The sequence below is a fragment of the Synchiropus splendidus genome, chromosome 16 (genome assembly GCF_027744825.2).
Source record: "Synchiropus splendidus isolate RoL2022-P1 chromosome 16, RoL_Sspl_1.0, whole genome shotgun sequence".
In the NCBI taxonomy this organism is placed as follows: Eukaryota; Metazoa; Chordata; class Actinopteri; order Syngnathiformes; family Callionymidae; genus Synchiropus; species Synchiropus splendidus.
Genome location: NC_071349.1, coordinates 11,474,885 through 11,489,549, shown reverse-complemented (window position 1 = coordinate 11,489,549; position 14,665 = coordinate 11,474,885). Strand labels below are relative to the sequence as shown.

General features: G+C 40.6%; 2 protein-coding genes across 2 annotated transcripts in view; one reads left to right on the top strand and one right to left on the bottom strand.

The window, feature by feature from the left end:
- The window catches only part of luzp1 (leucine zipper protein 1), a 43,524-nt gene extending 38,237 nt beyond the window's left edge, over positions 1-5,287 (bottom strand). Inside the window, exon 1 of the mRNA XM_053845096.1 lies at positions 4,974-5,287. The gene's annotated coding sequence lies outside the window, so the exon portion shown is untranslated. The remainder of the gene's footprint in view (positions 1-4,973) is intronic.
- Positions 5,288-10,312: 5,025 nt separating this feature from the next.
- Positions 10,313-14,401, top strand: ptafr (platelet-activating factor receptor). Its single transcript, XM_053845380.1, has 2 exons — positions 10,313-10,334; positions 12,283-14,401. Exon 2 carries the CDS (start codon positions 12,304-12,306, stop codon positions 13,429-13,431), a length of 1,128 nt encoding a protein of 375 aa, XP_053701355.1. The 5' UTR covers positions 10,313-10,334; positions 12,283-12,303; the 3' UTR covers positions 13,432-14,401.
- The last annotated feature ends 264 nt before the right edge of the window (positions 14,402-14,665 follow it).

Here is a 14,665-nt window from a genome sequence, read left to right as displayed (position 1 = left end):
CAGCAGCCTCTGTCCAGATACCGGACCTATTATTGCGTTTTCCCTCGGACACAGTGACGCATGCAGGTCTGTGTGTGGGCTATATTTCAAACCAATGAGACCATGACTCATCTGGGATATTTCAAGAAGGGCCCCCTTTCTCCAACACCTGCAACACCACTCTTGTGTCCAGAATGAATCCTCCACCGGTCTATTCCTGGAGAGGAGGGTTACCGAGGTTTAAAGTGAGAGTCCACGGCTAAATATAACCAACACTGCAGAGTCTTATTTAATCACTACTATCCATTACACATTGCAGACATACTTAGGTTACGCTGCGCAGATTGTGAACAAAGTATGCTCTATATTTCATAGAATCAACTTGAATACTGTCAATTCAATGAGGCGTGTCTACATTCAAATGACTTGAATGCAGAAGTATAATTTTAATGAGATTTAATTTCTGAAAAAAATTGAGTTTCACATTGTCAGTCAGCAGACGTTGGCCTTTATTGCATTTTAATGATGATGAATATTTCAGAAGGATCTGGGATAAGCTCCTTCAAATGATGCACCTCTCAGATTATGTGTGTTAGTTGTGAGTCCTTCTGTTATTGTGTGTTACATTAAAAGGTAAGAAACAAAGGCATTCCTGCCAAGCAGGAGCTCAAAACAAGAGCTGAATCCAAAGAGCCGCCATTTAGGGACTCCATAATCCCCAGGTCCAGGGCTTAGCTTATAGGACATACATGAGGTTCGGTTACACCTGAAGAGGGCCAAGTAGATTCACGGGTGGCCGTGGCAGACGGCTCTATAGGAAACCCATCAAGCATGGTGTAATTTGGTCACGCATGAGGGGAGAGGGAGTTACCTGCGTCACAGAGAAGTCGCCTGGAAACGCAATATCATAGTGGCGAAACTAACAGCACTGACTTTGCCGGGCTTCAAGAGATTTGGTCCGACTTCACAGTCATGAGCACAGCAAGGATTGCAGGTGCTTGAGGCTCTGATGGGGACCAGAGTTTGGCCCAACAGTATAGGATGAGGAGAAGCTTCAGTGTTTCATGGAGATGTCTTCTTCTGCCCAAGCAATGTTTCTAAATCTATACCGCCTCGTTCGGCTTAAAACAAATACAAGTTCACGTTGCTAACATTCAAATCCTTGGCCCAGTAGAGTCAAAGTCAGGCACACAAAAGCACCAAAAAGTTACAAACTCCAAATAGCTTCTTTACCTTCTGATTCCATTGTTGGTAGTAAATCTCAGCACATGAATAGCACAAAGTAAATCCGCTTTCCATTGCTCATCAAATTCCACTCAGTTTCCTGATACATTTTTGACAACATGATCTCTGTTTACTAGGAAACACTCCAACAGCGAAGCTTCAATGCAATATCAACATGGTTCTGAGGTGTATTAGATTTGTTTGAAGTTAGCATGACGGTTTCCCACATAAAAGTCAGAGCATAATGACGGGGTTTGCACAGCATAAAACCTTTTGTGCTTGTAACGTTACAGACTGCGTTACAGATTTATTTTGGGATACGAGAACTCCAACTTAACTGTATAGCGCTTCACAAAACCCTCATGCCAAGTCTGAACACTTGTTTTCTTGCACTTAAAGGCCGTTTTCAACAACTTGGTGGGCTGCATTTGGCCCCCGTGCCTCGCGTTTGACCCAAGACTAAAGGCTCTGCTGCTAACATCCTGGTGCCAGATACCACAGCACACATACAGAAGTCCAAAACCCTGGATGAGTTGCTTTTCTACGGCATTTATCACACCAAGACGAGACATCCGCCCATTACTAGTGTTTAACATGGTTCCCCTGAGTTTTAAAGTGAAAATACATGAATTGATTCTGCCGTTCAGCCACAAAAATAACGTCATCTTTAAGAAAAGAAAACATGACTAAGTAGAGCCTAGTACAGGCTAATGTACCGTGAGGTTATGGCAATACAGAATTATCTCAATAATGTCTTTACCTGATTCGCTGCAGTCGGTTTCTGTCAGCCAATTACACCGCTGCTCATGAACGTTCCCTTTGTGTGCCTCTTCACTTTCTCAGGCAGGTAGTCGTGGAGGCACTCCTCTTGTGTCAACACCGACAACTGTCGTTTGACTAAATAATTACGCTCAATTACAAGGGCAAAGGTCCAAACCGGCATCTGGGCTGAGAAAAATACCATGAAGTCAAAGTGAAATAAGTTGACGGAGACCATAAATCGTTTTGTTCATCCTCGATTTCCCTCAGAAACATTTCATCAGAGCCGTCCGTGCTGAAGCGGGACACCTTCATGAGGGGACACGGACCACATGGGTGGCTTTAGCAGCTGGCGAGCCAGCAGGCTGGGAGGAGGGCAAGCCTTACTGGAAAGTCGTCACCAACTTTTTTTTGTCTCCTTCATGTCTGAAACAGGTCAAGGCAGGTCTCTGCCATCTCCTTCCCTCCCAATGCTGTTTTTTATGAGCCCCACCTGGCAGATTAGTATTCCACCACAACTACATCTGTTGCTGCTGACACGTGCACACACTCCCCCCCAAAAAAGAGGTAGCACAGGACAAACACTGTTCACACGAAGGCCTACAGCACCTTGTTGTTGAATACATGGAGGGAAAACAAATGCTACCGATACACAGACTAAACAATGTCGATGTTTAATGGAAGCAATACAAGTTGTCTTGCTTTGACGGTGTTATTTCTACAAGCTTTACATCTGGTTCTGCTGAGCGTATCCCAAGAGATCCACCAACAGCTTCACTTTGGCTTCAAACGTTCATGCAAACCTCGGCTGGTTCAGATCCAGGATGTCAAGACTTCATGGTGCATGAATATGATGAAGTCATTCCAAAATGTTTGTTCAGTAGCTGCTGTAGAACGCTGACATTCCTGCCTTCTTGTTTTCACTGAAACGCATGTGATGAGGTGACATGACTGCAGCATGGAGTTAGTCTTTTAAACAGTAACGTAATTTATAAAATAATTAAATACATTTATTTTCCCTTTAAATTGTTGTCACACAACAAAACAACCAAAAGACAGCAGGGCAGAAGAAACAGTCGTCATTTTAGTCTACATTTTGTTGCCAAAAAACAGGTAAAAAGTGCCATTATACCATGACATTACGTGCTTGTAACATGTTAGTTGCTTGCTTATTTCATTTTGCAAACATTTTATTAACATATTACAAATATGAATCATAAATATTGGAAGATCTTTCTCGGTTGTAAATGGCTTGGTAACAGAACTAATGGAGAAAAAGTTAAATATGATTGTTTTTCTTTATTTATTTAGTGTGTTTATTGATTTATTTTGAGGGACAGAAACACAGTTCAAATGACCATTACTCGTAAAATAATCTATTTTAATTTCGCATCTCACTATGACAATAAATAACCACAGTTTGGGAAAAGAAAATAAACGCCTAAAAATTAAAGCCTTTACTTTAGAATACCAATAGTCATGAATAATCGGGCCGCATAAATACAGGCAGAGGGCCGTATGTGGCCCCTGGGCCATGCTTTGCCCACGCCTTCATCCAAGAGTTGTGTAGCAAACTGAGCTGAGCCAAGCACACACAAACAAAAACTTAAGATTGAAATAAATATTGAAATTGCTCTTCCAAATGTTTGTATTTTGGTTTCGTATGGTTCATATTGCTCCCATAACCATTCACCGTTTACTGACAACAACTTCATAAAGCATATAAAGTAGAGCTGTGACTAAATATTGACATGGCAATGCATGGTGTTATTTAGATCTTTGATATATATTTTGTTTTCCTGCGAAAGTAAAATAAAACAATTTTGCTAAGTTGTCAGTAAAACGTGACTTTTTAGCTCTCAGTTATTAAAACCACTTTGTTCCTCAGGTTTTAAACCACACTGTGATCTTGCCTGAAAAGTTGGATGCTTTCAATGTCACAGGAAAGACAAGAATAATAACTTCCACGCAACATGAGCTCGACACCACCAAAAAATTCATACCATTCATCAAGTCAAACTGCATTTGACTTTTAGTATTTAAAAAAAGTGTGTGAAAAGTTTTCACTTAAATAGTTTCACTCTGTAGAATAGTGCATTATATCACAACCCTATGATATATCGCGATAATATCACATCGTGACCCAAGTATCATGATGCGTATCGTACCGTGAGGATCTTGCCGATGCAGTACACACCCTCAAGAGCAAACATCCATCTATCCGAAAACACGTCCTCTACACTTCATACTTCATTCCGGCGAGACGTCACTTGTATAAGTAAGTGTCTGCTTCCACAACAGAAAGGTTGAGGTTGAAGTTTGTCTTGAGGTATTCCGTCATGTCTCAGATGATACACGTAACGCACTTTTGATTTCAAATGGTCAGTGATCACATCACTATTTGAATACAGTGTTATCTGAATAATGGCTCCTGAGGAGAGTCAAAGGAAGATCCCTTCCTTGAATGGTCTTGCATGCTCCAGCCTTATTTCCTCAAGGGATTAACCTGGATTATAAGGATGTTCCTCAGTTCACAAGTATGAAACTTAATTCCAGGAGCGTGACCAGTGTTCAGCTTGTAAAGGTGTGATTTTCACTTGTGGATGTGAGGCCTTTATAGCTGCTACTGAATGTCAACAGGAGGACACCTTCGGATTCAGATTATTTCCACACAGAAGAGAGTGATGTTATCAACTCCTGTCCGGTTTGAGAGGTCGCCTGATGTCATGGCGACTATAACATACGTGTTCAGACGGAGATTTATTCCGAGTGCATTTGAACCACCTGAGGTTTTCACCGCAGTCTCGGATGCTTCACTTTGGCTAAAAACCGAGCTGCTGAGGAAGAGCAGCAGCAGGAGGAGGAGGAGGAGGGTAGAAAACTTGCCGCAGTTGAGACTCCTGCAGTCCCGACAAGCCAACTCAGGAAGCAGCTGTTCGAGCCCCAAAACCACGCTCGCATGTCCCGCACATACCACTCGCTCGCACACAGCCAAACACTCTGTACTGTACCTCGGCTCCTCCGGGCTCTTCAAAGCTCCACGCTGTATCCACAAGTCGAGCTCACGCGGACTCGCAAACACGGCGAGTTCATCCCAGACAAGCCCGGAGAGTTGGAGGCGCCAGGGGGGGCTGCTTTTCCTCTCTTCCGCAGCTTTCCAAAGCGCTTTTCTCGGTCCTTTCCTCTCGGATATTCCCCTCCCTGGCCGGGCTGAGATCAAACCATCACATTCCACCGCGTCCTTAACAATGAAAAAAGGTGGGTTTTCCTTCTCTGCCGCCGGAGGACCCACCCCTCGGGATGACTCTGCCCGGTCTGACCGCAAAGAGAACGCCCTTCCCGGCCGCGAGGTCCCGCCTCCCTCCCTCACATGGGAAAGTTCGACTGGTGGATGTTGAGAGCGCTGCAGAAGGACGCGACTGCTGAGCATGTTTTGATCTTATCCTGCGCCTCGCTAGATTTCAAAGTCATTTTTACGTGCCTCGAAATAAATACAGAACGCGTTTGCGTGTTTTTATGACTTCAATTGACCAAAATTAAAAAATTCTTTCACTTTTTCTTTCCTTCCCTTTTTATGATCGATTATTATTAAAGTTTTTTTTTGTCATTTAAAATACTGGTTAATGACACTTTTTTTTTTTTACCACAAATATATTGATTAATAATTAAAGTTAGTAAATAAAGATCAAATTAATTGAAATATTTAATTAATTTGTCCTTTAAACAACATTCTATTTATTCGTAATTTTATTTTATTTTATTTTTTATTTTTTTATGGCCCAGTGAAAATAATATTTCCCCACCCGTGCTGAGTGCAGCTGGGAAATGTGAGGGACACCCTGGAAAGGTGACCATCTGATCGAATCGTACAGATTGTTACTGTAACAGGAAAAAACAATTAAATAGTTTGTGGAAGGAAAATCAATGGATTCCATATTCAATAGAGGATGGAATGAAAATTTAGTTATAATAAAAATTCCTTGTAAATCTGGGTGATATATTCAACAATCATGTTCCCAATGATTATTTTGTTTAAGGGTCAAAAACCATGTTAAAAAATCATGAATTAATAAAACTCCCAGTATTTCGTACCGTCAGAACTGCTGAAAAAAATAATAAATAATAGTAAATAAAACAACTCATAATTCAGCAGACAGAATCCTGACTGATCTCTAAATACTCTGGCAATATTGAATAAACTAGCACACAACAGACTATTGCTCTGTAAGCAGGAGCGTCATGGCACAACCCAGTAGAAACCGAAACGCTCCATAAAGCTTTTGTCACAGTGGGTCAGACGGAATAAATATTTCCTTCATCTGAAATCCAATCCTGAATTATCGATCTATTTTGCAAACAGATAAACCCATTGACAAAGCAATGACTTCTCACAACCCACCTCCACCCTGCCGTCTTTCTCCTACACTAGAACTACTGCTCAGGTCTGAGAATCCAGCGGCGAACGTCATTCATGGATCATGCTCATGAATCAAACAGCAGCGCCTCTCAATCCTTATTGTAGTCTTATGAGTGATCACATGATTCCAGGGAATGTAATCTCTCCGCACACCAGCTGAAGCAGGAAGAGCCAAAATCCTTCCTAATCACAAACATCCCACTCTCGCCAACAACATGAACTTGTTTGTTCCAAAAAAGAATTTGTGGTTGACCAGAATTAATCCTTTCTCCCCCCCGAAAAAAAAAGAAAGAAAGCCAGAGCTTCTGCTTTTTTTATTTTTTATTTTTCGTCATGAATCTTGGCCAGACTGACTTGCAATGTCTAATCTGAGTAATCCAGCAGACATCACCAAATTTGCAGGGAAGTCAATAGTGCAGAGTCCAAGGAATGGTTCAGTCGTCAGCTGACAATGTTTGACACTCCAGGGTAATAATGCACAACAATTCCGTGTCACAATAGCTGCGCCGTCTTTATGTTCTTTTACCAGCGAGGATAAAGATTAATGTGCTTAAGTCACTACCTCCCTGGGAGGGTTGTAGCCAGTATTAAACAGATATAACCCAGATGGATCAAAATGTGGGGCAGGCCGTCAGAGCACTTATCCAAATACATCAACAACATTGTGTTGCGCTGAACATCTGCGGTGTGCGCGACAAATAGGTTGGATGATCTGCGTCGGTATTTAGCGACTCACTCATGCAAATGACAAGAAACAAGGACGTGAACTCTAAACAACGGAGTTACACTAATATGCCGTGACCTCACGTCGGCCCAGTGGCGGTGGTGTGGGACTGCAGACTCTCTGGTCTTGGGCGTGGACCCTGGACTCTGGCTCATTCCACATCTGCTCATCGCAATTGTTGCGTGTTTGTGAGCGGGTGTGTCTCACACTTTTTTACTTCCTCCTTGCATCCTGTTTTATTTTATGGCAGTCATTTCACTGCTTCGCTTTTACAGTAAAAAGAGTTGCACTTTGTCTCACATGCACAAAAATTAAAATTAAGAAAAACACTGAGAGAGTGCATACCTCCATATTAATCACCTGTACTGTTTCTTTTTTTTAAACCCAGTTTACATTGTTTTATCTATAGAATTTGATATTTTTCAAATCTGAAATGTTGTTGATAGCAATGAGCACATTGGGGCAGCAGGTGGCAGTGTTGCCGACTTGTTTTTTCACGCTCATTTGGATTAATAAAAAAATGCTAACAATTTAAAAAAAATATCGGTGTGAAATGGTTCTCGAGAACTGCATGTGTGGAAATACGTAGTAGCGAATACTGGTCAAAACCTGATAGAATGCTAATCTGAAGTTGCTTTTTACTGTTTCTTTTTTTAAACCCAGTTTACATTATTTTATCTATAGAATTTGATATTTTTAAAATCTGAAATGTTGTTGATAGCGATGAGCACATTGGGGCAGCAGGTGGCAGTGTTGCCGACTTGTTTTTTTTCACGCTCATTTGGATTAATAAAAAAATGCTCACAATTAAAAAAAAATATCGGTGTGAAATGGTTCTCGAGAACTGCATGTGTGGAAATACGTAGTAGCGATTACTGGTCAAAACCTGATAGAATGCTAATCTGGAGTTGCTTTTTAAAATTACACTCGCAAAAAGGGTTCAGAAGGTCGCCAATTTTAGTGATAAAGAGGAAAGAGGTGCACCACACTGTGGTTGAGAAACTAAACTCGTTGGGTGTCTGGACACACTTAAGAGATAAGATGAGCTCAGACATTCAGGAGAGGCTCAGAGTAGAGCACAAGACGCCCAATGGGAGGTGCTCTCTTAGCGGAAGGTCACGTGGATAAAGTATAAAGTAAGAATGTTTCTGAACATCCCGATTTGAAAAGAAAAGAATCCGCTGTGGAATTTAGCTCTCTGTCAAGATTCATGTCAGCTCAAGGTGAAGACGTCTTACTCTGTCCATCCTTGCCTCGACTGTCTCTTTCTCACTGTGGGGAGACATTCCTCAATCCTCCTGGTGAGCAGTAAATCTCAGCGAGAGAACCCACAGCCTCATACCTCTGCCAAGCAATGTGTGGAGTTAAACATGTCTATCAACACCCTACCTCCTTCTCGCAGCTCTAAAAACCTTTCGCCACGCGGCGCCCATAGGCAATAGATCAAGGTGAGGTGAAAGACTCAATGTAAAAACGTGTTAATGGGACAAGAAGTGTTCCACTCTCCCACCCGTCCCGCCTCCCTGAGGAATGCACGTCTCCTGACTCCTCAGCTCTTTCAGGAGCAAAAGTAAGCTCGCCCATAAAACAGCTATTGAGATCCTGGCAGCGTTTCTCTCCGCACACCTGGACCTGGACCACTCCTTGAAATAATGTTTGGGAGGAAAACCTTCCAGCCGTGTCGACCATCAGGGATCAGCAGCACAAATCTGCATTTGATTATTTTCATTGTCAAAACCCTGATCTTACCTGGTGGGATTTGTGGCGCAGAATTCAGATGGCGTGCAAGTCGTAGAAAGTCAGGACTGCGTTAGAAAACATGGCAGTCCAAAATACCAGAAGGAGCATGCTCGCTGTGCTATGCTAGGATCAATTATATAAAGTATCAGTCGTGTAAAATACTTCACTACGTCCCTCTTTATTAGTGTTTTTGCCCGCAGTGGTCTGATGTATGAGGTTAGGGAGTAGCATCCATGGACCATGATGTTTGCTGATGATGTAGGGATTTGCAATTGTAGTTCAAACTACCAGTTGAAGACGTGCTGCAGTCTCACTTGCAGCGTACCTAAAATTTATGTCAGAAATGCTGTGTATGTTGCGCATAACACAAGGAGGAAATAAATACTGTGAACGTTAAAATACACAAAGTGTCACAGGATAAAAATAAAATCCAATTAAGACCAGAGTAAATAAAGGTGATAATTAGTCACATGGGCAAGTACCAAATAACATTGAGGCTAACCATCATTATCTTATATAAATATAAATATACATGTAAATATCTGGCAAAGATTAAAGCCATGAACATATCTCATCAACCCCTGTACAGCCAACAGATAAACGGCTGAAAAATGTTGTTATTTCTTTGGCTTCTAGCACCATCATGTGGTTAAAATCTTTAGTACAATTTTTCTATTTCGACTTTATTTGCAGTATTTCAATTTTCTTCACTTTTTCAATGCATCATATCACCCTTTCAGGTGTATATTTTTGCTTTTTAAAATGGAATTTTAAAATATATTTTTAAACTCAATTTTCAAACTACATAATATTTAAAGAATATATACTTCAGTATTTTTCTGCGGTATTTATTTTTTCAAATCTTAATTACATACAACATTTTTCCAGATTTTTTTTTTTTTTAATTTAATTTCTGTATGTATAAAAAAGGATTTAAATTCTTTACGCATAAGTTATTGCTTCTAACTTACATGTCTAAATGTCTCTACGTTCTAATAAAGTTGACTTATTTCGTGTTTTGTAGAATTGATTTGAGCGCCAGTTCTGTGGTTGGCGTTTGATGCCGTGTAAATAAATCTTTAGCAATAGCTTAGCATTAGCACTAACTGGAAATACTTGACATAGATGCCTTTAATTTTATTTAAATATAGATTTAAGTCACTACTCTGTGGGCAGACGCACTTATTGATGAGTAAATCTTTGGTTTGAGAATATTTTAGATCATTTATTGTGACTGTGTTAATGTAGAAAGATGTTAGCAATAGCGTATCTTCACACGTGACTTGCGATCATACTGGCAGGTTTCCTTAGAATGGGAAGTTTCTGTCCCTCCCCTATTGCTCCAGCAGGGAGACACGAGACAGAGGAAGCAGCTGTGTTGCAACATGTGAGATTTCCCCGACCGCCTCTGCCCTGCCTCGCACCTCCTTCAAGGAGGAACCTTTCACTTCAGTTCGGATCACGACCGCCGCGAGACCTGACATCTGGACCGTAAGTCTGAGCTTTTCTTATGTGCTTCCAAATCAAGACGGGAAATGATTCATGACAGTTTAAGATGTTCAAAGTACAAAGTGTCGGTTTTATTATCGTACAGTAGATCTGAAAGTACTGAGAGCTTGATCTCCTTCAGAGACCGTAACCTTCTCAGCATGTTTCAGGGAACCCTTTCAATCAAAACATGTCATTTGAGTGTGTCAAAAGAGGGAAAACAGTTTGTAGTAAAACACTTAGAGTACATGGTTCATCCCCTTCGTACAAGGCTGTGAGAATTTATCAGCTACCTGGGGCGTCTCCTGTTCAGTCCTGTTAAAAACGATTGATAAACCAAGGTAATGTGTGAACCTGACCTCACAAAAATAAACATCCAAGTCTTCTCTGCTTCTTTACTCAGTTGAATTCTTTAAGACATTCCCCCCTTGAGACACCTATTATTTTCCATATATTCTTTTGAATTTTTCAAAATATATATGTTTAATCTCATTGTTACATAGTTAAATGTAATGTTATTATTGCCCATATTTTTTCCATATCCCTATATTTATTTTCTAATATTACTCCGTATATTGGAAAAAAGAGGGTTAGTCCCAGCTTTTCATGGGTAGATCACTCCCATGCTCCCAGTGGCGCAGGTGTTGAACTTCAGTTGATATAGTGAACTCTATATATACTCTATAGTGATCAATTGCTGTATAAATCTGACCAGATAGTTATATAAAGAAATAAAAACCCATTTGGTTGAAAAGTGTCAGTTCTGATTTAAAAAACAATATATATATAAAAACAATATATATATATATATATATATATATATATATATATATATATATATATATATATATATATATATATATATATATATATATATATATATATATATATATATATATATATATATAATATATATATATATATATATATATATATATATAATACTTATGTATTTTTTAATAATACAATATATAATACTTGACATATGTGACATAATGGGATATATATATATATATATATATTCTTCCTCCTCTTATCTTTGAGGGAGCGTGACTCTTCTCACTTGGTCTGGACATGTTGAGCGAGCTGTTTGCTTGAATCATATCTTCAACCACATCTTTGATGCGAGCTTGAGCACCAAACCCAGTACTGGAGTTGAAACCGAGGCCATTGAGAGTGTGCTAGTAGCGTTTTTATGAGAGGTGGGATTCGATTCAAAAAATAATCTAATTAATTAGAGAATTTGTGACAAATTAATCTCAATGAATCGCAGTTTAATGGTATCAGAATATTTGCCACAAGAAGCCACATTTTTCAATGTGAATGAATTTGGTATATTACTGAACCAAATGATGGACCCATACATACATTTAAACAACAAAATGTTGACTATTTTGCATCAGTTTGACAATAGCACAATAAATCACGATGGTCTATTCAAGTTTTTATATCACCTTATTGAATAAATTTGAATCTGTGATCGCTAAGCTCCTGAGTTTAATCGCACAACCTTTTTGAATTTTTCTCTGACCTGAAGATCATCAATCATCTCAGCACTTTCTTTATCACAAAGATGTGGTTGAGAAAACTCATATGAATATAGGGCTGTTACTGTACAAGAGTGGGAGGGGGTTCTCCCGTGTCAAGGACCAGGCCTCCTGGGATCAAAACCTATGGTCTGCAGTCCTGACGTCACCGTCCTCTACCTTAGAACCTGGGGGTTGAGCTAAAAGAAGCTCTGCAGAGTTTCCTTCTGCTATGAGGGACGTTTAAAAAGGAAACTTCATGAATTATTTTGGTTTTTCTATCCATCTGAAGTGCGAGAATGAAGGAGAATATGGGTTTGGTGTGGTACAAAACAGAGTTTCACGGTCCCTTTTATTTTGAAATGTATACATTTGGTTCAATCTAGAGCGGAACTGTAAATGCGTTATTCAACTATCTGTTGCAGACAAGTGTTGTGCGAGTCACCATGTCGGCCACCACAGAGAGCCCCGCCTCTTCTAACAGCACGAACCTGCTGGATTCGGAGTTTCGCTATCAGCTATTGACAGTATCATACAGCATCATTTTCATCCTTGGACTCTTCGCCAATCTCTACGTGCTGTTCGTCCTGCGAGGCCTGCGAGGCGCCAAAGCCATGGGCGAGATCCGAATCTACATGACAAACCTGACGGTGGCCGACCTCCTGTTTGTGTGCGCCCTTCCCTTTTGGATTAGCTACTACCATCGCGATGGCCACTGGATTTTCGGGGACCTCCTTTGCCGCCTGACGGGGCCACAATTCTTCATCAACACCTACTGCTCCATCCTCTTCCTCGGGGTGATCAGCGTGAACCGGTATTGGGCGGTCACCAGACCTTTGGACGCAGCCTGTTCGGACCACCGCCGCCGGGGCATCATCGTGAGCATCATCATTTGGACCGTGACCATTGCCATGGCGTTACCCTACTTGATATCTCCAGCCACAAACATGGACAAGCAGAACATCACCCGCTGTTTCGAAGGCTACCAAAACGACGACGACGGCTCCAAGAGGAAGCTGCTGGCCACTCATTTAGCCATCATCGCCTTGTTTTTTGTGGTTTTCTTCCTTGTTCTGATCTGCAACCTTCTCATCGCACGAACTTTACTCACACAAAGTCCTATAAAGACGGGATTAAAGGCATCAGCAGGTGTAACAAGAAAGTCAGTGTCCGCTAAAAGCCCCACCGGGGTCAAGAGGCGCGCTCTGCAGATGCTTATAGCCGTCGTCGGGGTCTTCATCGTCTGCTTCCTCCCTCACCATGTGGTTCAGGGGTTCTGGACGGCGGCGGTGTTGCAGATCAAAGAGGGCTGGGGTCAGGTGGACTGGACCGACAACACGCGCCAGGCTCTGAATGACGCCCATCAGGTGACTCTGGTTCTGATGGGCCTCAACTGCGTTTTGGACCCAGTGGTTTACTGCTTCGCCACCAGGAAATTCCGAAGGTTCATCGTGGCTCACTTGAAGAAGCTAGCGAAGGGCGAGAGGTGCACACAGGCGTTCACGACGGAGCTCTCGGTGGACAGCCACAACCAGAGCCAGAGATTCAACAACGAACGCAATGAGATGGAGTGACAAAAAAAAAACAAAAACATTTTTGTACATAAAGATGGAATAAAACTGGATTTTGGTTGCTGAAAAAAAGATTTCTCATTGTCATTGATATTTTGCTTATCTTTTTGTCTGCCTTACTTTGCTGTTTTTCCATTTAGCTTATATTTATTTTTTTCCTCCTTCATTTTCTACAGTTCTCTAGAATCCTTGCATCAATTTTTTTACTGCTTTTATGTTTCATTGAATGTTTAAACTCAACGGGTCAGTGGTGTGTTTACAATGTATGTTTATAATGTTCATTAATTTAAAAAAAGAACAGTTTGAAGAATGAGTGAGATATTCATGAGATAGAAAAGAAAAAATCTGATAAATTGCAGGCAGCAGATCACAGTCACAGTTTTTAATCTGAAACAAAACAGAGAAAACTAGCATCCAAAAATGTATATTTTTTAACAAAAAAAAAGAACTCTCTCTGTTTCAGTGTCATCAGAATTAATCTTTGTTTTGTACAATCTGTGATGAGGAAGTGTCGTGTCACAAAGTGTTTCCTCTCTTCTCCCTGAATTTCTTCACAACAGTGTCGACTTGCGTGTGATTTTTTTTTATGACAGTGGAGTTTTATCTAGCTCCAAAAGTGTCCACTACTTTCAGCTGGAAGTCTGCAGTCAGTACTGAGAGCACCGTGAACAATGTCAGTCCCTCAGATTGGAGAACCAACTTGAAGAAATGAAGTTTCCAGGAACTTTAAGTAAATAGCGAGTATTGCACCACTTGTCTTGTTCTTCCTGTGTGACGGTGGAAAGCAGAAGTTGGACGGGTGTGTTTAAAAAAATGAGCCACTGAATACACAACAGCTTTTATTGTCTAACCGTCTGGAAAGTATCTTCAGTACTGTTGACCACACAACAGAACATCAAGTATTTGTTGATGTGCATGACGTTGATGTATTCACCTCAATGCCACAAGAAGAACCAAGAAACAAACAAAAGTAATAAACATATCAAATATCATTTGGGTGTCCTCTTTTTGACAGTGTGTGATGCTTCCTCTACTGTAACTACTTCTACTGTCACTAATACCAATCCTACGTCTATACTATTACTACTGCTATCAATAAACTGTATAGTAAAATGTATACCCCTATTTTTTTATACATTTAATGTAAGTAAATGGATATTGTTTGGGAAATAAATACAATTAAAATGCAGTTAAATAAACCTGTGTTGACAATGTTCCGAAAAGTAGAGTCCCACTT

Excerpts from the sequence above, each read along its gene's own strand:
- ptafr (XM_053845380.1), top strand. The coding sequence starts at position 12,304 with ATGTCGGCCACCACAGAGAGCCCCGCCTCTTCTAACAGCACGAACCTG.